The 24,127-nt window shown below is 44.1% G+C and overlaps 1 protein-coding gene across 1 annotated transcript; it reads left to right on the top strand.

The window, feature by feature from the left end:
• Positions 1-1,168: 1,168 nt before the first annotated feature.
• On the top strand, positions 1,169-21,282 carry SLC10A2 (solute carrier family 10 member 2). Its single transcript, XM_047756429.1, has 6 exons — positions 1,169-1,730; positions 8,413-8,531; positions 12,906-12,994; positions 14,986-15,161; positions 17,972-18,129; positions 20,964-21,282. Exons 1-6 carry the CDS (start codon positions 1,354-1,356, stop codon positions 21,089-21,091), a joined length of 1,047 nt encoding a protein of 348 aa, XP_047612385.1. The 5' UTR covers positions 1,169-1,353; the 3' UTR covers positions 21,092-21,282.
• The last annotated feature ends 2,845 nt before the right edge of the window (positions 21,283-24,127 follow it).

Here is a 24,127-nt window from a genome sequence, read left to right as displayed (position 1 = left end):
TGCAACCCTAAAAAGCAAAATAAAAAAGAGAAAGAAGGAAGGAAGGAAGGAAGGAAGGAAGGAAGGAAGGAAGGAAGGAAGGAAGGAAGGAAGGAAGGAAAAGAAAGAAAGAAAGAAAGAAAGAAAGAAAGAAAGAAAGAAAGAAAGAAAGAAAGAAAGAAAGAACTTAATTTCCTCAACCTTCAAGTCCTCGCCTGTAAAAGGGGATGCTAATTCTACTTAAGATGATTAAGTTGAATAAGAATTTGTTTGTCCTATAAGCTGTGAATCGATCAGAACACTCAATTTCATCCTAACGCTGCATCCGAACCCACTAATTGGATTACAAACTCCCGAAAATAGGAAAGATCTCTCCTCTACCTCTTTCTCACCTTCCCTGTATGATAAGTACAGCATCCTGCCCCTAAGTTTGACCATTTGACATATACAAAAATCAGCCTCCCTCAGAACTTCAGATCCCCTGCCTCCCGCCAAAGATCTCTAACTTCAATTCCTGACTTCAAGCACAAAGAGCTCCCGTCCCTTTGACCTCAGCCTCTGAGGTTCATCGCTGCAAATAATTGTATTGTCGCCCTCACTATGAAGCATTTTGTTACTATGGCGACTGTGAATAACTGAGCAGGGTTCCCCTGGCCGCCTTCCCACCAGACAACACAGACAACACCCCCTCTGCCTACGTGTTACCTTCCCATAGGTTTGCTCAAGACCCTACAAGTTTCTCCAACTTAAATCTTCTTTAACCAGAGACACTAGAGGCCAAAAACACAGGCAGATGTACAGTAGGAGAATTTCCCTATCATGGGAGAAAGTAAGACTCCTGGGCTCCAGCTTAGAGTCTGATACTAATTGTTCATTTGACCTGTCCCAAGGCAATGGACTTCTTAGAACCCAACCCCACCCCTCATTTCAAGGAGATGAGACATGCATGCTTTCCCAGGGCTTAACCCCTCCAATGTTCTGTAATGGTCTGAGTTGGTCACTTAACTGAAACGATTTAACAAAAAGCTTCCCAGCATTAAACATTAACACGAGCTCTTTTTATATGGCACGGTTCGTTATCACGCCAATAAATGATTAATTAGAAGTCTCTGTCTGGACCAATAATTTGGCAAGACTTTTATGAGTCCATGACTGGTGCTGTGTTGTAATGTTACCTCTGGAAACTGACATATGAGCAGTTATGCTCTTTTATTGGCTCTCTGAGGTGGCTTTTGAAGGAAACGCCAGGTGACACATGTTGAGGACGGGTTTAAAAGTTTGACGCGGCTGGAGCCGACAGGATTGACTTAGAGAGGAGCAGAGGGCTGGTGCTCCAGTTGGACTTCCGTGAGCATTTGAGCAGAAAACCCAGGGATGGATAATTCAGGGGTCTGTTTGGCCAATGCGACGGTTTGCAACGGCACGTCCTGCGTGGTACCCGAGGGCAATTTCAACGCCGTTCTAAGCACGGTCCTGAGCGCCATCCTGACCTCCCTCCTGGCCCTGGTGATGTTCTCCATGGGATGTAACGTGGAAATCAAGAAGTTCCTGGGGCACATAAAGCGGCCGTGGGGCATATGCATTGGCTTCCTCTGCCAGTTTGGAATCATGCCTCTCACGGGGTTCATCCTATCCGTGGCTTTTGACATCCTCCCTGTCCAAGCCGTGGTGGTGATCATAATGGGATGCTGTCCAGGAGGCACTTCCTCCAACATCTTGGCCTACTGGGTTGATGGCGACATGGATCTGAGGTAGGATGTCTAAACCTCCAAATCCTGCAATCCCATTGAATTAATCGGCTCCAGAGCCTGTGCCGCGGTGACTGTCCCTCTGATCTGCGGGGTCCAACTAAGGGATGAAACAGGAGTGACTTTCACTCTCTCTCCTTACTGCACAGCCGCTGGGCTATGCAAATCTAGGGGTTCTCGTTTGTGTTTGTGCACTGAAGTCTAACTCAGTTAACGAAGAGTTGTATAATTGCTATTTATCTTTGGGCAAAGAGTCAAGGTTTTTGTGAAAATAGAAATCCCTTCCAAGCCACAAGCGGCATATGAGAAAGTTTTCTTTGTTGGCATCAGAAACAAAGAAAACAACAACAACAACAAACAACTTTCTTTGTGGGGAGAAGGAGCTCTGGATGCAGTCATGAAACTAAGTAACTAAATTGTTAACCATTAGATCCTAGGATGTGACAACGACCAAACACAGCCAGTTTTTTTGGATAAGCTTTTTCTTGGTACCGAAGCCTAAGAAAGAATTTGTACATATGCTTTGCTTCTACTGGCATTAAAAGGGGAAAAAAACAAACAAAACAAAACAAAAAAAAACAGCTTTTTAAAATATTACTCTTACCTTTCTATAAAATAAACAGAAAATGGTTTCTCTGCTTCCCACAGAGTAATCTAAACTGCAGCGTTTGCCCAATCCATCCTGTGCCAGTCTGAACTAGCACTGGAAAGAAAAAAAAAAAAAACTAATAGAAATAAGATGAAGCATTAATGTGAGGAGACGGAGCATTTTCATGCCCCCAGTTGAATAGACAAGTGTCTTTTTCCTTACCTCACCATTCCTCATTTCCTGTGAAAGGTATGCATTTCTGCAAACCAGCCCAGTGTCAATGTAACGCGTGCTGATGAAATACTAGGTGGTAGAAGCCGTGGGCTCTGTCCATCACCAGCTACATTGCTCAGCAGAAAGAAGGTCATGATGTAGAAATGTAACCACGGCAAAAAATCTAAAACTCGATTCCGGGTCGACCCAACCGAGAGCCCGCCACCTCAGCTGGTCTTGATTTCTCCAGAAGCTTTAGAAAAGCCATACAAATGCTATACCTTCACATTACATCTTTTTCACATAAGGAAATACCATCTCTGCCCTGCAGTAGGTGTTTTTTCCCCTAAGGAGAGTCCTGTGGGGAGCCAAGGGCGGTATGATGCTTGGGTTTGGTTAATCTATGAACCACCATAGACCAGTAAGGCCGTCTGGATTTCAGCTTAGTTTGACCTGGATGCGGGCACAGAGATGAGAATTTTACAAGTGAGTCAGGGCAGTGGGGGGGGGGGAGGAACTGAATTAAATACAGGACTTGCCACCAAACAGCTTTTACATAATATTTATAACTCTCTTAAGAAAACAGAAGTCTCTGGTACCTCAACGTAATGCCACATGTGTCATCAATTCTGTAAGACAGAAAAGGGTGCATGCAGCTGGGTTGATTGGTTCCTGGGACGGATTCCCTTCTGTGACCTAAAACTGTAGCAACCTAATCTAAAAGCTCCATGTTACCCTTTCCTGTGGTTTTTAAGGAAATCTAATTTCTCTGGCAACAGAAGATGATAATGTAATCTTGTCTCCCTCGCACACCAAGTCCCGTAAGAAATAAAAATATTAAGAAGACCCAAAAGTAGAATTTGAAAGCTTGGTGGGAGCAGCCGGCTGAATCAGTGCAGATGAATCCTTCAGCAGGTCAGAGTACGTTCTAGTAGCTGAGGCGTAGCTTGCATCTGTGGCTCAGATCTGATTGATCCCTGGCCCAGGAACTCAATATGCCCCAGAGCGGCTTAAAAAGGGAGGAAAAAAAAATAATCCTACAGTAGGACATATGACATTGAAAATGTCTAATTTTCATTCTAGAAAGTGCGCATTCCCTAGATCTCCTGTCTTGCGATTAACACCCACCCCTGTCCAGTTCCATAGTCACCTCTCTGGCAACCTCTCCCACCCAGAACTCCGACAGGACCCGATCAAAGACGATGCCCACCCAAAGTAAATCTCACTGCAGCTCACAGACGTTCCTCCCGCAGGACCCACTTACTCTCCCGAAGCTCAAGCTCTGCTGTGCTATTTCCTGGCACCAGGATGAGGTGGGGAGAGCAAGGTATTAGACGGGTATCCCACAGCCGCACGCGGTCCCATAAACCAGACCTCAAGAGAAAAGACCAAAATGCCTCCAAAGAAAAGAAGACAACTCACAACGCACAGCAGCTCTGCACTGCTTACTTTAGTTAGGAACAGGTGGCTCAGCAAGCACATCAGCCAGGGGACAGTGCTGTGCGGTCGCGGAACAAGTTATAATGTTTCTCGTAATAACCCATAACCATGGCAAGGAGGTTAAACCATGCCATCACGAAGATGATGCCATTGTGCATCCCACATGTGAGAGCAAAAGCCGTTGAAATACATCTTTAAAGCAAAGGAAGAGTAACAGCTTAGCTCCTGGGAAACCATTTCCTAACACTTTTTCTTTCTTCTGCAGTAAGCGCTGGATAACTAAAGTCTGATGATGATTTCTTTAGATACAATCCCACGTGCCCTTCTATTTCCACTTCTGTCCTCTTAAACTTGACCTTCCCTGTTTCCACTTGAGCTGTAGCCATAGCAGACCAGATAGACTGTTTATACCAAGACGATGCGGCACTCGTTCAGCAGATACCGCCTAAGCCTGGCAAAACAACTCCCTCTGACTTCGACTTTCCTGGGTGTGGTTCCTGGAGGAAACCCAATCATTTCCCCTCATGCTATCATCTCTTCCAAAATCTGGGAAACCACTGCATTTTACAGTCTCTAGTGACCTACACACACACACACACACACACATAACAAAATAGCAGACCTTGCTAATGGAATCTCTGCTCACTGAAACACAGCAAGCAATATTCCAGCTCCTGCTCGGACCATTCCCACCTAGACAAACGTTGTGGGAATCTGGTCAGTGAACAGGGGTCTTTGGGACAGTGCATTGTGGACAGTGTTTCAGGGAGAAATGAAAGTGACATTTTGGTGTATTTCCTGGTGGCCCAGGCCTGTAGTTCAGGGGCCGCAGAGGCTCCCGCCTGCCATGCCAGCTCCATCCCCCAAACAGCCCCTGTTTTGAAGCTCTCCTTTCGTAGCCATGACCTCGGTCAGACACACAAGAATTTTCCTTCTGGTTTTCCTCTCTTTGGCTTCTTGGGGGAATCCCTGCCTCTGCATCCTTTCCTCTGTTCCCCTAGTTCCTTCACTGCTCTGCTGTGTCTACACTCCCTTTTATTATTTTCTAGACTTATTCTTTCATTATTTTCTAGATTTAAGTTTCTAGATTTTCCTACCACATCCTTTGTTCTTTTAGCCAAATGTTATATTTTTCTCCTGCCAGCTGTGTGTTCCCTGTTATCTTAGTTGTTCAGGATCCCTGACCCTCTGCTCTATCACAAATTCAAAGCAGTTCCTCCCGGTTCAACCACATAAGCGTCCAGCGCCTTAGAACTAATCCAGCCCTCTTTGAACGTCCCTTTACCTCTCCTCTGAGAAACCAAACCTTGTTTCTCTCTGCAGCATTGCTTTTTATTTACTAGCTCACATTTAGTAGACACTGCAGTGAGCCACACACAGTGTATTATTTTAACCCTCAGGCTAATCCTCTGATGTTGGAACTGTTATCTTCTGCATTAGATGGAGGATAAAATGAAGGCTCATAACCTTGATGGAGGTGAGAGTCAGAATCCGAATCTAGACCTATCCACTTATCCCTGGCCAGACGCTTAACCTTTGTTCAACACTACTTCTATCACTCACCACGTCTCCACTTTCTGGCGCCACCTGTATACACTTCTTTTGATCTTTCAAACTTGGTATTTCACTTCTAATATGATTGCGGTCTTTTGCATTCCTTATCACTGACTCCACCAAATTCCTCAGCATTTACTGAATTTTCACTTACTGCTTTCTCTTAATTCCAAAAAGAAAAGAGAAGGAAAACACTCTCCCTGGCCGTTAATAGGGCTAAGGCAAGAGTGTGGACCAAGAGATTTTTTGTTTGTTTGTTTGTTCATGTTTTCTCTTATTCCAATATACATGCATATGGTGTAGTATTTCCATTGTTGACATCTATGCTCCCTGTGGAACTTCAGATTTTTTTATGTAAAGTGCTTTTTTTTCTTTTGCCAATTATTCTCCTACATTGCGCCTTATCCTATTTATCTGTGGGTTGTTTTTCATCTCATTTGGAGTGGTTCTGGCCATCTATTCTCTTGCCCCTCTGCAGCCTCTCATGGTCAAGGCGGCCCATGCAAGCTAAGCCATTCCCCTTCTCCAAATCCTGTCTCATCCCCTCTTGTGACCTCTAAGCACCTACTCTCGCCAAACTCAAAAGCATGGTACAACTTCATAAACTCTCTTAGCAATGAGTCAGAACTGAAGCTTTCCCAAGGAAATTTGAAAGAAAAACAAGGAGACAAACAGACTTCCTTCTAAACGTTGTGCTCATGGTTTAAAACAAATAATTCTCAGCCTTCTCTTCACTGTGACCCAGGTAGTAAACACCGCCCCCTTCTCTACCCTCCTCCCATCATCTCTGCTCCAGAGAGCATACTGGATGCACTGGAATAAAGGTAACTTTATTGCAGGGACAACTTTAAATTCTTCCTAATTTATTTGTTCAAATAAAAGATTAAAAAGAGAATGGCAAAGGAAGAGAGAGAGGGGAAAATCATTTACAAACTCCAGTATTTTAATTCTATAGAGGACAAAGCACCATTTATAACAATTTATTACTCTGGCATGGGACTCTGCCTTTAGCACCCTATTTTGTATCTAAATTAAGTTAACCTGTCACCATTAGAGACTGAACGTCTTGGAAATGCTTTACATACATCCCCAGCATTGGTTATTGTTACACTATTTTAACTCTACTAAAACAAGTGCTTTTTTCAAAATCCTTTCAATGTGTTTTAAGTGAGATCATTCTGGTTTTGAAAAAAGGATTATTGGAGAAGTTAAGCCCCTGATAAACATTGCCGCCTCCTTTATTTTACCAAAACTCTGCTTAGTTTGATGCATTGAAACACACTTCCTCATCTCCAACTGTTTTCCTTAGCAACGTGTGGGGTGATTGGTAGTTTTGGGGGGATTTGGGGGTTTGGGGGGGGAGGGGAGGCAAGTGGTGTAAATAATTTAATATTTTCCTTGAAATCCACATATAATACCTTTAAGAAATTACTACTCTGATAGTCTCAGTGATATAGGGATTAGAGAAAGGGACTTTCAGAAACATCTCTCTAGTTTTCGGATTCTGTATTATGCTGGAACACAACACACACACACACACACACACACACACACACGCACACACACTGGCTGGACAGATAATGCAGGAAGTGGCTTGTAATGAGCACCTTCCTTATTCTAAGTCCTGGCCTCTCATTGGGTCCCTTTGTCCTCACAGCCTACGAGGTGACTGCAGTAAGGTCTTCATGCCACAGATGAGGAAGCTGACAAAGAGAAGTCAAGGAAAGAGCCAGGGTCACACAGGTGGCCACGCCTGCTTCCAAGCCAGACAGTGTCCAGCCCAGCATTTATGGGTTCTGTCCCCAGGAAGAGAATGGGGCCCTGTGCAGAGGGCACTTTGCAGGGACTAGAAGAGCCCAAACGGCTCCTTCATCCCCTGAGGCAGGGCTGAACATCGTTCCACATCGCCCACTTCCAACACCAAATCCACCTACCCAGCCAGGGCTGCTCCCTCAAACACTGCTGCTCTCAGAAATATAGGCCCCTGTTTCTGCTCAAAACCATTTGCCGCATTTCTTAAACTAGAACCCAGGCCCACCCTGCATGCAGGGCATTTTCTTTGGATTGTTTTTTCTTTTTTTCTTTTTTTTTTTTTGTCTTTTTGCCTTTTCTAGGGCCGCTCCCGTGGCATATGGAGGTTCCCAGGCTAGGGGTCGAATCGGAGCTGTAGCCACCAGCCTACGCCAGAGCCACAGCAATGCAGGATCCTAGCCGCGTCTGCAACCTACACCACAGCTCACGGCAACGCCGGATCCTTAACCTGCTGAGCAAGGGTAGGGATCGAACCGAAACCTCATGGTTCTTGGTCGGATTTGTTAACCATTGCACCACCACGGCAACTTCCTCTTTGGTTTTTTTGAAGTCAGCTTCCTCTCCCTTTTCTCAAGCTGCGGGTGTTTGGGAATAATTTGCTGCTTTAAGAAGAGACACCGAAGCGTCCTCCCTTGGACAAGCCTCCTCCTCCAGGGCTCGTGGAGGCCCCTCTCACCCCGAGCTGAACAGACACGGCCAAGTCCCTGAAGTCTTGGCCGGTGTAAACGTGTGTGCTGCCCCTTGCGGGGTGGGCACGTCCAAGCACCTAGTACCCTGTTTCACAATGAGTTTAAACAGTCATGAAACATCTTCTCTGATCCTTGAGAACCCATGGGGAGGGAGAGATGGCCCAAGACAAAGTAGAAAGACACCAAATACAGACGTCCCCATATTGTCCCGGGGCGGGGGCGGGGCCTGCACAGACCCGGACACGGGTCTCTCCCTGCCCATCAGAGCGGCTGGTGCGGCTGGTAGAGTGAGTCTTTGGCGGGACGTGCTAATCGTGACCTGAAAAATGAAACAGCTTCTCCCCTGGAGAACCCAGGTGGCCGTATCAACCTGCCGGTTTCCTTTCAGCATCAGCATGACCACATGCTCCACGCTGCTGGCGCTGGGAATGATGCCGCTGTGCCTCTTGATCTATACCAAAGTGTGGGTCAGCTCTGGAGTGATCGTCATTCCCTTTGATAACATAGGTAAGTCTCTCCTCCGCCAGATTTCGCCACATGGCCCTCCCCCGTCCCCGCCACCCGCGCTGCTCCTCCCTGGCTGGGTCCCCAGGCGGGGCTGGGACCCAGCTGGTCTTTGCCTCTCCACAGCGGTAGTTTGCGCCCAATTAGGGTTTCAGGACAAACCTGGCCTGCATACGAATGAGGGTTTGAAGACTGAATTCCAAACCCTGACTCCATGGGAGAACCCATTGGTGCTCCATTGAAATCTCCAGGTAGAGGGGCCAACCCAGGGACCCCCACACCCGCAGCACAGCCGCCCGGGCTTGAAGCTCTATCCCACCCTTAACCCCCAGTGCCATGAGTCCAGCGAGATCTGAGCTTTTTTCCCTGGGACCCGAGTTTCCCCGCCCCCAACACGCAAACGGAAGAAATACAGAGAGCATCCCACGAATGATTTCAAAATAGGGCACCCAGGAAACAGTCAGGAGTGTGGCGGAGGGAAACCTCCAGGTGAAACACTCCACCCCAGGCTTCTCACCTTCCCCTGGGGGTCATAACTCCATTTAGACGTCTGTCTATGGGCACAGCCTGTGTATCAGGCCCCAGGCGCAAATGAGCTAGTTGTAACTCTGTCTGCACTCATTTCAGCTACCGGATGGTCCCCCACCAAACCCAAAGTGCCTTTTTTTTTTCTGTTTCTGGGAGAACTATTTAATGGTGGGAGATCAAGTTGCTGGTGGAACATGGCATCAAGGGAGGATCAAGACCAAGCAGTTCTTGCTCTAACCCCAACCAGGCCTCCCCCTGGAGCGATGCTCATAAAGAGTGAGATGTCGGTTAACTAGCACATCAGTACCCATCACCAGGTCCGTGACATGCTAACCAGTCCTTTCTCAGCTGACTTTGGGGACAAGTGGTTTCCTGATGAGCTGCCTCAAAAGATGCAGCATCCTGTGCAAAGAAGCACGTAAGCAAAGATGAAATGGTGGCTCAGAAAGATGTCTGTAAGAAGGAGTCCTGTTGGCGTGGGAAGGTGGATGGGATGGCATCTCATACCACTTCTATTACTAAGATTGCTTCTGTGATAAAAATATTGCTCAGGGTCCACACAACTGAATTAGAACAAACTTTGGAATACTCATTGGGGACAATCCGTGTTGCAGTATTTTCAGTCTTTCCTTTCTCTCTGTTCCTACCATGGCCATTGGACGACACCCCCTACAAAGGGGTCCTTTTGGGCACACCTTGCTCATTATAGGAGCTCCCCCCACATGGGCCTTCTACTGACCCTGGGAACTCTTTTCTATTGGATGTCATCTCCTGTAAGCAGGTTTGAGGGTGACCCTGTACAGCCACCTGCCTGTGCCTGGTGCTGCTAACTCTTAGTCTGCCCCCTTGGAGGACACCTTCCTTCAACTTGAAGAGTGCAGTTTCCTTGAGTGGAATACGCCATAGGCCTCTCAAAGCATCTGTATGCTAAATAAGGAGTTTTAACTCTATACAACTTGTTGGCATAAGAAAAAAAATTTAAGACTTAAAATATTCTCCTCTGGAAAATGCCCATGGCAGTATTGAGAAATTCTAACTACAGTGTGAATGACTGATAGCACCTCCTTGAATATAAATTTTGAGAGGAAGAGAAAGTGAGAAAGAGTTTTGTATCTCAAAGGAGAAAGAGGTCATCATACAAGGCATAAAGGGCAAAAAGAAAAGAGAAAAGGAAATAGAAAGAGACAGTAAAGTAGAGGAAAAGATACATTTTTTTTAAAGCAAGAGTTTGACAAAACAAAGATATTAATTCTGCTTGTTCACCATTTTGCCCAGGCCTATTTTCCAATCCAACCTTCTTGCTATCTTTAATGTAGAAAATAAACAACCTGATTAACTCAGAAGATGTTATCACTACTTTTTCAACGAGGTAGTTAAGGCTCAGGGTATGTGTTTAATTTGTCCAAGATGACCAGAGAGCTGGAAATAGCCCTCCAGTCTGCTCTCCACTCTGCTCCGTGGACAGGGCTGTTTGGCCCAGCTTTCATGTGGGGCTCACTAGGTTCTGATAATTCAATGAACACCTGCTGAGCCCCTTCAGATAATGACATCTGGACAGAGAAGGAAGCAGCTGGTACCACTGCAAACACCTGCAGCCAGTTCTGTTCCTCTTCCTCCCTCCCCTGCCCTGGAGCATGTCAGGACCACGAACCACGGATCCACTTCACCACCATCCGATTCGCACAATGGCACCATGAGACAGACATAATTCTGTCATAAGGCACTGCACAATGCGGAGTCCCAGGCTCAGAGATGCACACAGTTTTCAGTGTGCGAATGAGGTTGTGCTCCAAGGAGGCCTGGCTCTGAGTTCCACCAGGTGCCTCTGTTCTCCACTCTCTTTCCTTCCCTCCTTCCTTGCCTCTTGTGCCGGCCGTGTAAACTTGATTAAACACCAAGTTATGGTTCAAGCAGTGCAATGATGAGATGCTTTCTCGTCTAAATAGCCAGGCACTTGCCACAGGGAGCTCAGGCACATGGAGAATAAGGAACACACATCTCTGGCCTGCTGGGGAGTAAAGAATTACAACAACCCACCCCTCCAGGCGGGAGTCACACACGCTGAGTAGGACAAAGGGCAGAGAGTGTCTTTTCCGGCCAACTTGGAGGCTTGGAAAAACTTTATCCCATCTCATCTGGCCAAGAGAGAAAATGCAATTCGGCCCTGGACTTTGGCAGCCGTCCTGCTTGTGTGTTTATCCTGCAGCCTTGGGCTGCCCCAGAGAGATAAAGACGCAGCAAAAAGGGGCCAGACCTGGGGGCTGGGCTGCCTTTTCACTGAGCCCACACTTTGCGAGTCCATTACCAAAACCTAGCAGCTCACATTCCAATCACATTGAACCCAGGTCTAAGCGACCACAGCACAACCCATTTGTATCAAGACGGTTTTCCTTTAAAACCTATGAACTTCATACAGTCTAGGGACGAGGCTGAAGACTCAAGGGAGGGTCTCCTCCCAAAGTGGGAGGAGGTAAGGATACCCAAAGGAGAAGTTTTGCTGGGAGCTCTTATCAGCATACCCATCAGGGACCCTTTTATTTCCTTTGTTCCATTGTTTTCTCCTTACTCTGTCTACCCCCCCCCCCTTTTTTTTTCTTTTCCTACTCTTGGTACCCTTAGCTATTACTTAATCCCACTGAGTACTTTCTGAGAAAAAGTAATCACCGACCCTTATATTGCCAGGAGGGCCAGAAGGCAAGAAAGATATTATGTTTTCATCACTATTATATTCATTTTAAATTGATATTTACTGCCCTGGAATCCAGAATCCATTCCCAGTCCTAGTTCAATCTACTCCAATACCCAACAACATCCGCTCTCAGAATTTCATTATTCGATGCCACTTTCTCCTACTGCTCCAAAAGGATGTTTGAAAAAGAAACAGCCCATGAGATGTTAGAAGTCGTTGGTGCCGTATTATATAAAAGCAGTGATGGGACAAATGCGTGTTAAATAATGTGGAGAAACAAACCGCATGCCAGGAGAACAGCAGTAAATTTAACACGGGGAAATTGAAGGATGACTCTTTTCTCTGGCTGGGTGACCACGTTCCCGCAAAGAATTATAATTACATGAGAGGTCGCCAAATATATTATCTCATGGAAAATTTAAGGCGTGCTTTTCAACCTGTTCTCTCACCTCTCTGCTGCAGATTTGAATAACCCAAGTCAGGCTTAACAGAAGTCATTAGCCCACAGAATGCCTGGAGAATTTTGAACTTTTTTTTTTTTTGGTTTCCACTACCATAAAGTAACAAGACAGGTGTAAAATATCATCTTTGTACACTCCAAGAATACACACACACACACACACACATTGAAAAGGTGTTTTTCCTAGGATAGAATGATCCCACAGTCCAATAAACCAAGATACTGGCAAACTGAAACAAAAAGATGTTGATTGGCAGTGTCAGGAACTCTAAAAAATTAATCTGGGATTTAGGGAATGGACTTGTATCATCAATATTATCAATTTTCCACCAGCCATATTGAATTATTTCCTGGAACGGGTAAAGTGGGAGGGAGTTTTGTTTGTTTCTTTTTACATTTTTTTATTAAAGTGTAGTCAATTTCCACTGTTCTGTCACTTTCTGCTGAACAGCAAAGTGACCCAGTCACACATATATATACATTCTTTTTCTCATCTTATCTTATAACGTGTTCTATCACAAGTGACTGAATATAGTTCCCTGGACGATACAGCAGGAAGTTTCCTTTTTAAATTCTGATTCAGATATGCAAAAAGGGAGCCTGATTTAGAACTTAGACCTTTTTCAGGATGCTTACTCTTTTGTTTGCCTCTTGCCTGTACTACGTGTTCTGTTGATCAATGGCTCTCTGTCACCTTTAGGCATATCTTTGGTCGCTCTTATTGTTCCTGTGTCCATCGGAATATTTGTTAATCACAAATGGCCCCGTCAGGCCAAGATCATACTTAAGGTAAGTGTCTCGTGTCACAGGCAGCTCGGTCAGCTGCTCCACGGTGTGCCTGGCATTGGTGGGTCTCTCCATCTGCCGAACTGACTTTTCTCACCATAGGATAAAGCCCCTTCCAGTGGGTCTTTAGATTATTCGACATTCAGCCCAGTCTTCTAGAACACCCCACCCTGTCCCATCCACACGGCAAGCTTCTCACCCCCCCTTGAGAGACCCAATTCAAACTTCACCTCTTGGCTTTTCTACTCTGTAGCCCACAGCACTTTGCCTTTATCTCTGTTAGGTGGGTTTGTGTTATAAAATACATCTAGATGGCTAAGAAAAGAGACCATAGCTTTCTCATCCCTGTCTCCATAGAACCCATTCAGTGTCTGGCCATCGGTAGATAGAGAGACCGCTACACAGATAGATAGACATAAAAATAATATAGCTATATACAAATGGTGATATAGAATTAATAACCATTCGTTTCCTTTTACCAACCGTATTCTAACCAGATGAGATAGAGATGGAGTGGAGATGGACAATACAGAAATATAGACAGGGACAGATTCTCTTCCTCAGGGCGCAGAATAAGCCACTTGGTATTCTTTGTTTCTCTGGACCAAGAAAAAAAAAAGCTGTAATCTCCAAATTTTTTTAATGTGAAAAGGAGAACACGATAATAGTGGCTTTTGCTTGCCTGTGCCTTTTTAACCTGTAGAGATTTTTTTCTCTGTTTTCTCACTATCATAGCAATCATAAAAGGTGACTGGGGGAGTTCCCTGGGGACTGCGTGCATGCAGGATCTAGCATTGTCACTGCTGTGGCTCACGTACCTGCTGTGGCACAGCTTTGATCCCTGGCCTGAGAACTTCCTCACACTATGGACATGGCCAAAAAAAATTTTAATTAAATTAATAAAAATAAAAGGTGACTGGGGCAAGATTTCATCTTCAATGACTGATTAAAAAGAACTAAGACTCAGAGAGGTTTCATGATTTACCAAAAGAAGGAGGGCAGGAGGAGCTGAATCTGGAAGGCAGGTCTTCTAGTTCTCATTGGAGCAGGTTTTCTTCCTCTCTGACAAGGATAATTGGCTAAAACATCCTCTTCAGGCTAACCCAGCAAAGACACTCTGTGTCCTGTTAATCTTAAAAATTGAAATGTGGGAGTTCCCGTCGTGGCGCAGTGGTTAACGAATCCGACTAGGAACCATGAGGTTGCAGGTTCGGTCCCTGCCCTTGCTCAGTGGGTTAATGATCCGGCGTTGCCGTGGGCTGTGGTGTAGGTTGCAGACGCGGCTCGGATCCCGCGTTGCTGTGGCTCTGGCGTAGACCAGTGGCTACAGCTCCAATTGGACCCCTAGCCTGGGAATCTCCATATGCCGTGGGAGCAGCCCAAGAAATAGCAAAAAGACCAAAAAAAAATTTTTTTTAATTAATTTAAAAAAAAATTGAAATGTGGGGGAGTTCCCATCATGGCGCAGTGGTTAACAAATCCGACTAGGAACCATGAGGTTGCGGGTTCGGTCCCTGCCCTTGCTCAGTGGGTTAACGATCCCACCTCCATATGCTGAGGGAGCAACCCAAGAAATAGCAAAAAGACACACACACAAAAAAATGAAATGTGGGGAGTTCCCACTGTGGCACAATGGGATTGGCAGCATCTTTGTAGTGGCAGGATGTAGGTTCGATCCCTGGCCTGATGCAGTGGGTTAAAGGACCCCGAGTTGCTGCAGCTGTGGGGTAGGTCGCAACTTCGGCTAGGTTCTGATGCTGAGCCCAGGAACTCCATATGCCACAGAGCAGCCAGAAAAGAAACAAAAAATTGAAACATGGGACAAGCACCAATGATTCTGGTGGGTCCGACCGCAGCCATCAGGTGAGGACACAGAGAGGTCACTTATTCTCACTTCCCCAGAGGCAAAGAGATGCCTAGGCATCTTTTCTGACAAATACAGTTGAATTTGCTTTGACACATGATTTCTGCATCTGCTCCTGCCTTTCTTCCAGGTTGGATCCATCACAGGCGCCCTGCTCATCGTGCTCATAGCTGTGATCGGAGGAGTGCTATACCAGAGCGCCTGGATCATCGAGCCCAAACTCTGGATTATAGGAACCATATTTCCTTTGGCCGGTTACTCCCTAGGCTTTTTTCTGGCTAGAATAGCTGGCCAGTCCTGGGACAGGTATGGTGTTTGATAAATCAGACTATGAATTTTCTTCTGTAATAGCTGCTATGTTCGTTTGCTAGGGCCACTGTAACAAAGTACCACAAGCCCAGTGGCTTAAACAATAGAGATTTGTCTCCTCGCTCTGGAGGTCAGATGTCCAAAGTCAATGGCAGCAGGACTGGTCCTTCCTGTGGGATAAGAGGGTAGATACCTGTTCCAGGCTTCTCTCTTCGGCTGGTAGATGGGCATCTTCTACCTATTTCTCTTCATGCTGCCTTCCTTCTATGCAGGTGTCTGTGTCCAAGTTTCCCCTTTTCGTAAGGACACGGATCATGCTGAATTATGGTGCATTCGAATAACCTTGTCTTAACTGATTATATCTTCAGGGACCCTATTTCCTAATAAGGTCACAGTCTGAAGTACCGAAGGTTGGGACTTTAGCATAGGCATTTGGGAAGATACAATTCAACCCATAACAGCTATAAATACCAAATGACAAATTCAAAGTCTCTCACCTGTAATAACATTCACCCTATTTCTGAATACATCATTTGAAGTAGACTCATTCATTCCTAAATTATACAAGTCCCCAGAAAGAAAATACTGACTGCCTCTTTTTAGTCCAGATTCTCCCAGACCATTCCCCACACCGTGCAGGTTGGGCTCTTCCATTGTCACGTGTCTCATTCTCTAAGCAAAGTGACTTCAACAAAAGGATGAACTCATGACTCAAAAAGTGCAGAACTTGTCTTAGCATGCATGGCTTGGTGCAACGGAAAGACATTTCCTTTCTTCCTAACAAATCAGAAGCAACAGGCAGGCAGAGAAGCAGGTGCAGGAGCTGGTACATGGATGAGGTTGGGATAAGATGAGAGACATGAGCAGTGAGAAGGGTGTGGGACCCAGGCCAGGCATTTACTCTTCCTCTGACTTTCTCATCTGTAGAATGGGGCCGGTGATGCCTACCTTGCACATTTATTTTTTAATCAAATTTTAAAACAACATTATAGGTGCAAACTGTTGCCTTTGGAATGGATAAGCAATGAGATCCTGCTGTATAGCACTGGGAACTTTATCTAGTCACTTATGATGGAGCATGATAATGTGAGAAAAAGGAATATGTATGTGTATGTGTGACTGGGTCACCTTGCTGTATGGTAGAAAATGGACAGAACACTGTAAACCAGCTATCATGGAAAAAAATAAAAATCATTAAAAATTTTAAAAATAATAAAAATTTAAAAATGAAAAAAACAAACACCTGCTATACAGCACAGGGAACTATATTCAGTATCTTCTAATAAACTATAATGGAAAAGAACAGTACAAAAAGTATATAGATATATACATATACGTACATACATTTATGTATAACTGAATCACTTTGCTCTACACCTGAAACTAACACAATATTGTAAATCAACTATACTTCAATTAAAAAAAAAAGATTTGCTGAGAAGAACAAAACCAATTTAACAAATAAAACAATTATAGCAAATACTCTGTCTTGAGTGTCTTCTCAGCACCCGCCCTGTGCTTTACACAGTTAGCAAGGACTTAACTGAAGAGTGCCACTCTGCCAGTTATGGAACACAGACATAAATGAGCCTGCTCCTTTCATATTTTTTAAAATTTAAATAAATAAATGAATATATACAGACATGCACACACATAAATATATCTGATTTTACTATATATGTATTTATTCAATATATAATTTTATTGTATAAATTTTATTTTATTACTAAATATATGAATGATTTGATTATATTTAATAAGTATATATCATGTATTAATAAATATATTATATACAGTATAAAATATATTAAATATAGTATAAATACTGTGTGTGTGTGTATATATGTATATACACACGCACTTATAGAAACAGATGACATAGATACCTTTCACTGTTCAGAGCCAAAATAAGCTGGTGTTATTTGTTCTTAAACAAAAAGAAAATTATGATCTCTGATTTTTTTTTTCTTTTTGGTCATGCACCCATAACACGTGGAATTTCCCAGCCAGGGATGGAACCCACGCCCCAGCAGCGACTGGAGCCACTGCAGTGGCAACACCGGATCTTTAACCCACTGTGCCACAAGAGAACTCCTAATCTCCCATTTTTTTAATGTGAAAAGGAGAAAACAATAATAGTGGCTTTTACTTATATAAGGCTTGTAACTCTTACAGAGGTTTATAGCCATGGTCTCATTATCATAACAATAAGGGTGACTAGCTCAAGGTTTTATCTATGTATATGTAGAGAGAAAGAGAGAAAATATTTATATTACATTATATTATCTAATAATGTATTAATAAGTTACGCATCTGTTTAATATAAATAGCTACATTGTAAATAGATACATTAAAAGCAGATACCTGTATGCACACATGCATGTGTACTTATTCTCATATCTGCTTTTTTTTTCCGGAGGAAAATGTTTTAAATTGAAGTATGATTTATTTAAAACGTTGTGTTAGTTTCAACTGTACAGCAAAGTAATTCAGTTATCCACACACGCACATATATATTCTTTTTCGGATTCTTTTCCACTATAGGTTATTAACAAGATACTGAGTAGATTTTCCTGTGCTGTACAGTAGATCCTGGTTGGTTATCTATTTTATACATAGTAGTGTGTGTTGGTTAATCCCAAACTCCTACTTTGTCCCTCCCCGCACAGCTCCCTCTAGCCCCTTTGGTAACCATGAGTTGGTTTTCTCTGTTCATATCTGCCTTTAATGTAATACAATGACAAAGCAACACAACGACGCCCAGAACAAAGCAATAAAAACATAGGTTCTCTGATCGTGCCTTTCAGGTGCCGAACGGTTGCTCTGGAAACCGGGATGCAGAACACGCAGCTGTGCTCCACCATCGTCCAGCTCTCCTTCACCCCCGAGGAGCTGAACCTCGTGTTCACCTTCCCCCTCATCTACAGCGTCTTCCAGCTCTTTTTGGCGGGACTATTTGTAGGAAGTAAGGGCACTGATCACCACATTTCCCTGTACTGTTCTTCTCTGAGAAGCCCCGGGGTTGCTAAGATGGCATGTTTTGATTCCCCTGTTTCCGGTAGTGAATTTTAAAAATTAAATCAAATTCCTTTTTTCTGGCAGTGGAATAAATGGGTGGGGAAAACCACCCATTATATCATTATGACTTTCCAACTGCCAATGAAAAAAAAAATATGATTTTACCAAAAGGGTCTAGTAGAGGCTATTTTAAGTGAAAAGGAATGGAGATTGATTCTCTCCACAGATGTTCTTTTCCTCAGTAATTACGGAGGCATATTAACCAATAAAATGGCTGGGACCATTTTATGGTGGGGCCCCTCTACCTGCTCCCAGGAACCCTGAACTGGTCATTTTTCTCAAAACATCATCTTAATATGCTTAGTATATATAGAATGTTTATCAGAAAACTGGTATAGAAAAGATACTTATCAGGCTAAGTTATATTTGAAGACAGATATATGTGTGTGCGTGTGGGTGTGTGGGTGTGTATATATACACACAAGTACATACATACAAATATATGGATGTATGTAAGTATATATGTACACATCTATGTGTATGTATATATGTGTATGTATATACATATAAATATGTGTATGTATATGCATATAAATATGTGTATCCATATTTTGTATTATTTTACTAGCCATATAATTGAAACAGTTAAAGCAAACATGTATTAGGAACAGCCAACTTGAGTTTTCATTTGACCCTGATGTACCACGCAGCTTTGAGCCTCTGGTACCTGCCACCTGCTGGCCTTCACCTACTGCACACTTTTCTCTACATTTTGCTTTTGAAGGACTGGTGAGATTTAACCTTTATTTTCAAATTCTGGGCTTAATGAAGAAACTTTTTTTTTAAAGTCTCGAAGCATTGTAACAGGGATCGTACGGGGAAGGGGAATGAACAAAATCACGTAACTCAAGTGATACAATAACCCGAGGTGTAGTTTTGTCTAGGCTGGGGTTTGCTTTCTCGCTTAGCTCCAGTAAGTATTCAGCTGGCCCTCGGGAGCTGGTGGCTCTCTGGGCTACGGTCTCGAATGCCATTCCCGAAGCAGAGTTTTCCTTTCTGGTACAGGACTCTCTGGACCCATTAGAAACGTTCCACTGACTCATCACTGGTGCAGGAGAGAGGGCTCCATGGCCTGATTACCTTGTTTTCCAGTATGATGGAGATGGAGTCAGTCTGGTGCACTGTGGAATTTTCCCAAAGAACTACTAGTGGAGTCTACTAGACGAGCCAAGGGAAGTAGCCTGGTGATACAGAACAATTAAGTCGATTTACCAGTTAAATAACTAATCTAAAAGGACCGGCTAAGTTGAAGGAATAATGGAAAATTGGGCCATACTCTTCGCCTTATACGTTCTCATAGTTTTAACAGCAAGAACAAAAACAAGGAGACATCTCTCCTAAGGATAAGCAGTGCTGGGAGACATTGCTTGGTGAAAGGATGTACAGTCTGAATAGTTTCTGAAACAAGGAGGGGAGAGAAGGAAGAGAAGGAGAGAGGGAAGAAGGAAAGAACGAAGGATGGGCAGTAAACAGTTGGATGAAAGAAAATCAGTGATAAGTTGAGGCATTCCCAGCTCAAAACAGTTTGTAATAAAAGTTCTAGGATATTTTTAATTAACCACAAACTCAGTTCAAAAGAGTCAATAGTTCAGTGGCCTCAAAACGAATATATTAGTAGAAGTGCCGGGACCATCCAAGGAGATGCCAACCTTGACATACTAAGATCTTGGGAGAAGCCTGTTGTCTCTCTCAGTGTATCCTCATGTGAGTGAGTGTTTACTGAGCATCTCCTGCTTCCCCAGGGCTGTGCCAGGCACCCAACTACTTAATCTCATGTATGATCACACCTGCCCTATGAGAGGATAGTATTACTATACCAATTGTAAATATGAGGTGTTGGAATCCAAGGGTTCCAATAAATAACATCTTCTCTCTGTGTGTTGATATTGGAGCCAGATGAGAAGTAGGAGGGAAAAAAAGTATTTAGATAATAAAACAAAATAGCACTTTTATGATAGATAAAGCTTAATGAGAAAATATGGCTCAAAACTGTGGCCAAGGGGGCTTGTTAATTCCACCCCTCTCCACTGCTTCCTGGGTGTACAATTTGCACACATATAACACACATAAGCTGCAGGCCAGTCAGTCTGGGTGAGCTGACCTCAAAAATATGCGGCCACCAGGGACCAGCAGCTTCATGGGAGAGGGGAAAGCTGATCACCCAGCGGGCAAGGCTCCCCCATCATGGGAATGAGAGAATGAAGGCAGGGAGACACAGTGGTTCTAGTTCTCCCACACAGATCCTTAGACTAGGCTCTGCCCTTCCACTTAGCTTGCAGCTTATCTGTCAAGGACTAGGAAATAACTGGGAGATGGGAGGAGATCCTTAGACCAGGCTCTGCCCTTCCACTTAGCTTGCAGCTTATCTGTCAAGGACTAGGAAATAACTGGGAGATGGGAGGAGAGAACAGAGGGAGAGAATAAAAGCTTGCTGTTGTGGTTATTGGTAAGGAGCACCTGCAGGGCTGAAGCCTGCAGAGGTCGCTTGGGCAAACATCCCCTGGCTGTAAGCTGGGTCTTCCAAAAGTGCAGTCACCTCTCTTAGCATGAAGATTGGTTGTCACAGGAAGAGGGATCATGCTCTCTAAAACAGCCTCCAGCCTACAGAAGCCACAGACTGCCTCCTGCTCTTTTTCCCCCCTCAATTAGAATCACTGTCCAAAGTAAGTCGGCAGTTTCTTGTTATGAAGTTTGTTTAACCTGCTGTGTATTGTTTTCTAGTATACGCGGTATACAGGAAATGGTATGGTAAAAACAAGGTGGAATTTCCAGAGGGCAAAGACAACGAACCCGACCCCAAGTCATCATTCCAAAAGGCAAACGAAGGATTTCAACCGGATGAAAAGTAAACAGCAGTGGACCAAAAAGAAGAATTCCAAAGACTGCTTCCACTGCCACAGGATTTAATTATTTGCTTTGTTGGGACATTGGGCAGGAAAAAGTCAAAGTGAAAATGTAAGTTTGAATTGAATCCATGTACTGGTTTGGGTACCAAGTGACTGGAGGTTCAAATCTTTAATATGACAAATATTTATACATATACACTTATATATACTTATGTACTGTCTTTGAATATGCCCCCCCAAAAAAATAACATCCTCAGACCTCAGACTAAAGCTGACAGAGGAAACACTGAGAATTTAATAACCAAATGAGAATCGAGCCCAGAACTCACCAGGGATTTTTCGTACATCAATTGCTCAGCCTTGCAAGTCCAATGGCGTTCACCACACTCTCTTAGGAAAACAGAACTTGAATTTGGCAGAGCTCTTCAAGCCCTGGAGAAAGATGTCCTGAGCCTTGCCTGTAGGACGAAGGCCCATGTGGGCTAGTATGACAGCTGTTTGGTTCACACAAAGCCCCCACAGTAGGCCTCATAGAGCGAGGAGGTGGCAGGAGGCACAAAGACAGCAGAAGTGTTGGAAGAAACACGACGACTCTAGTGGGTGACCTCTGTTCCACAGGAGGTCATGGGGAGTACATGCAAGAGCCCAAATAACAGAAATGTGCTTGAAATGCAAGACTAGAGTCAATTAGATGCGCAGACGTAAGTAGCGGTGAGAATGACATCAGGGAGCCGGGGACGGAGGCGGGGGAGTGAGTATTAAACGGTGTTTGAGAAAGAAGAGGGCAAGTCCAGGGCCCAGAAGTGGGAAGAGCATCGCCAAGGGAGTCTCTCAGATGCTGGGAGGTCTAACAAGAGGAAGCGAAGAGGACGTGGACAATATTTTAGGGCCAAGGAGAAACAACTGGCCAAGGGTTAGGGTCTCAATTATAGGTCTAAATTAATCTCCTGTTCCTCATTCCTCAGCAAGATGTGGCCCATTCTTAATTCTGTTGGTAGTGGTTTAGTTCCCCACCCCATCCCACCCTTTTTTTTTCTACCTTTTAAGGCTGCACCCAGGCTGGGGTTTGAATCGGAGCTACAGCTGCTGGCCTACACCACAGCCTGTGGCAACGCCAGATCCTTAACCCATTGAACGAGGCCAGGGGTCAAACCCACAGCCTCATGGTTCATAGTCAGGTTCGTTACCACTGAGCCACAACGGGAACTCCCAGTTCCATTTTCTGTGTGGACATGTTCACTGCCTCATAGATCCCCTTTCAAGTGTTTTGGCTTCCAAGGGCCTTTGGCATTTGGGTGGTGTGTGTTCAGGTCCTGCTCTTGACCCTCAGCCTTTCGGGAACATGAACTTCAGCTTTTAACTTGGCTCTTGCAACACAGGATGAGGAGGGAGTCTGCCTTTGAATGTCGTAACATTGATGCTTCTTTTAATACCAGGCTCACATTTACAATTGAAGAAGGCCTCCAAGTCTTTCATCATTAGACAGATATATTCAAAGGAACTGGGGATTTTCTTAAAGGAAAGTAGGGGAGAGGTGATGCAGATTTTCCTATTAGGCAGGGTCAAAGAACAACCTTCCAAGGGTGGAAAAAGAGGACTTGCAGTCTCTCTGCCAAGTCCCTCCTCCACTTGCTTCATCAGACAGAAAACAGGCAGGTGCACAAAAGACACGCTGTGAATTCCTATCATGATTTCAACATGCCCAAAGTCAAGGGCCTGGACGCCAGCAGCTGCAACAGGCAGCTTTTTCCTCCCTGTCGATATGGGAGTCAAACAGAATTTGGCTCTCTTAACATGATGTGGTATCTTATGAGTGGTGGGTTTTTTTTTTCCTAATGTGCTAGAGGGAAGAAAAATAGCTGAGCTTTTTGAAAATGAAAGCTCTCTATTTTTAAATGAGTTTGGAAAGCTGATTAAATTATGTATTTTATTGCCTCTGTGAGTATCATATTAAATGAATATTTTATTTTAAAGGCTTGAATAAATGAAAATAATTTTTGTAATGGTTGGTCTATTTGGGTCTTTGTGACACTTGTCAAAACATCCTCACTGTTCAATTCTAGAGAAATAAATACAGTGGGGCTTTTCATGTTAAATTGCTCTTTGGAAATTACCAGAAAGAGACTTTTAATTAAATATTCTAGTAATTAGGTCTCCCACTCAATCAGATTGAGGTGGTCCCCAAGAAAATCATACTAGGGGATCATTAAAGATTCTTAAGAACAGTGTGTTGATACCTGATTTTAAATAATAATAAAAGTACTATGTGTACTTATAAATAAGACCACCACTACTTCTGTGAAAAAAGAGAGAGAGAGAGGAATTCCCGCTGTGGCACAGTGGGTTAAGCATTCAGGATTGTCTCTGCAGTAGCTTGGGTCGCTGCCGAGGTACGCGTTCAATTCCCACCCACTGCCCAGGGCAGTGGGTTAAGTATCTGGCACTGTCACAGCTGTGGCATAGGTCACAGCTGTGGCTCACATTCGATCCCTGGCCAGGTCTTCCATGTGCCCTGCAGGTGCAGCCAAAAAGAAAAAAGAGAGAGAGAAGGACAGAGAGATATACAGATACAGAGACAAAGAGATATTTCAATTACGGTGCTGGTGCCTTAAAATCTCTCATCAAGAAGAATTGAAAAAATTCAGGTTATGACCCTCATTTGACTATTGGAAGACATCTCTCTCTTCTCCATCTATGAAACTCTCCCTCTCTTCCAGCAGGACACAGTTTCTCTTTCCTGGAATATTTGGCATCCCATTATCTTTATTTCTCAAAAACCACATCAGCTTAGAACAAGGGTCTTCAGGTGGTAATATGGATACTTGCAGTATTTGAAATTGTCCCGGGGGTTGCAGGAATGGATGGGGAAGCAGCTCCCTTGTCTTCAACTTGCATGTGTTTACTTTCCCAAAACTACCCTGCTTAAATTCCTGCTTGAGAATGTTCTGAGTTCTCCCTTCCCACCTCTTCCTTTCTGGTAAGATGCCCCTCTGCCCCCTTGAAAAAGGAAAGCCTGGCTCCCACCAGCTCTCGTCTGAC

The sequence above is a fragment of the Phacochoerus africanus genome, chromosome 13 (genome assembly GCF_016906955.1).
Source record: "Phacochoerus africanus isolate WHEZ1 chromosome 13, ROS_Pafr_v1, whole genome shotgun sequence".
Lineage (NCBI taxonomy): Eukaryota > Metazoa > Chordata > Mammalia > Artiodactyla > Suidae > Phacochoerus > Phacochoerus africanus.
This window is presented reverse-complemented; position numbering and strand designations above follow the sequence as displayed.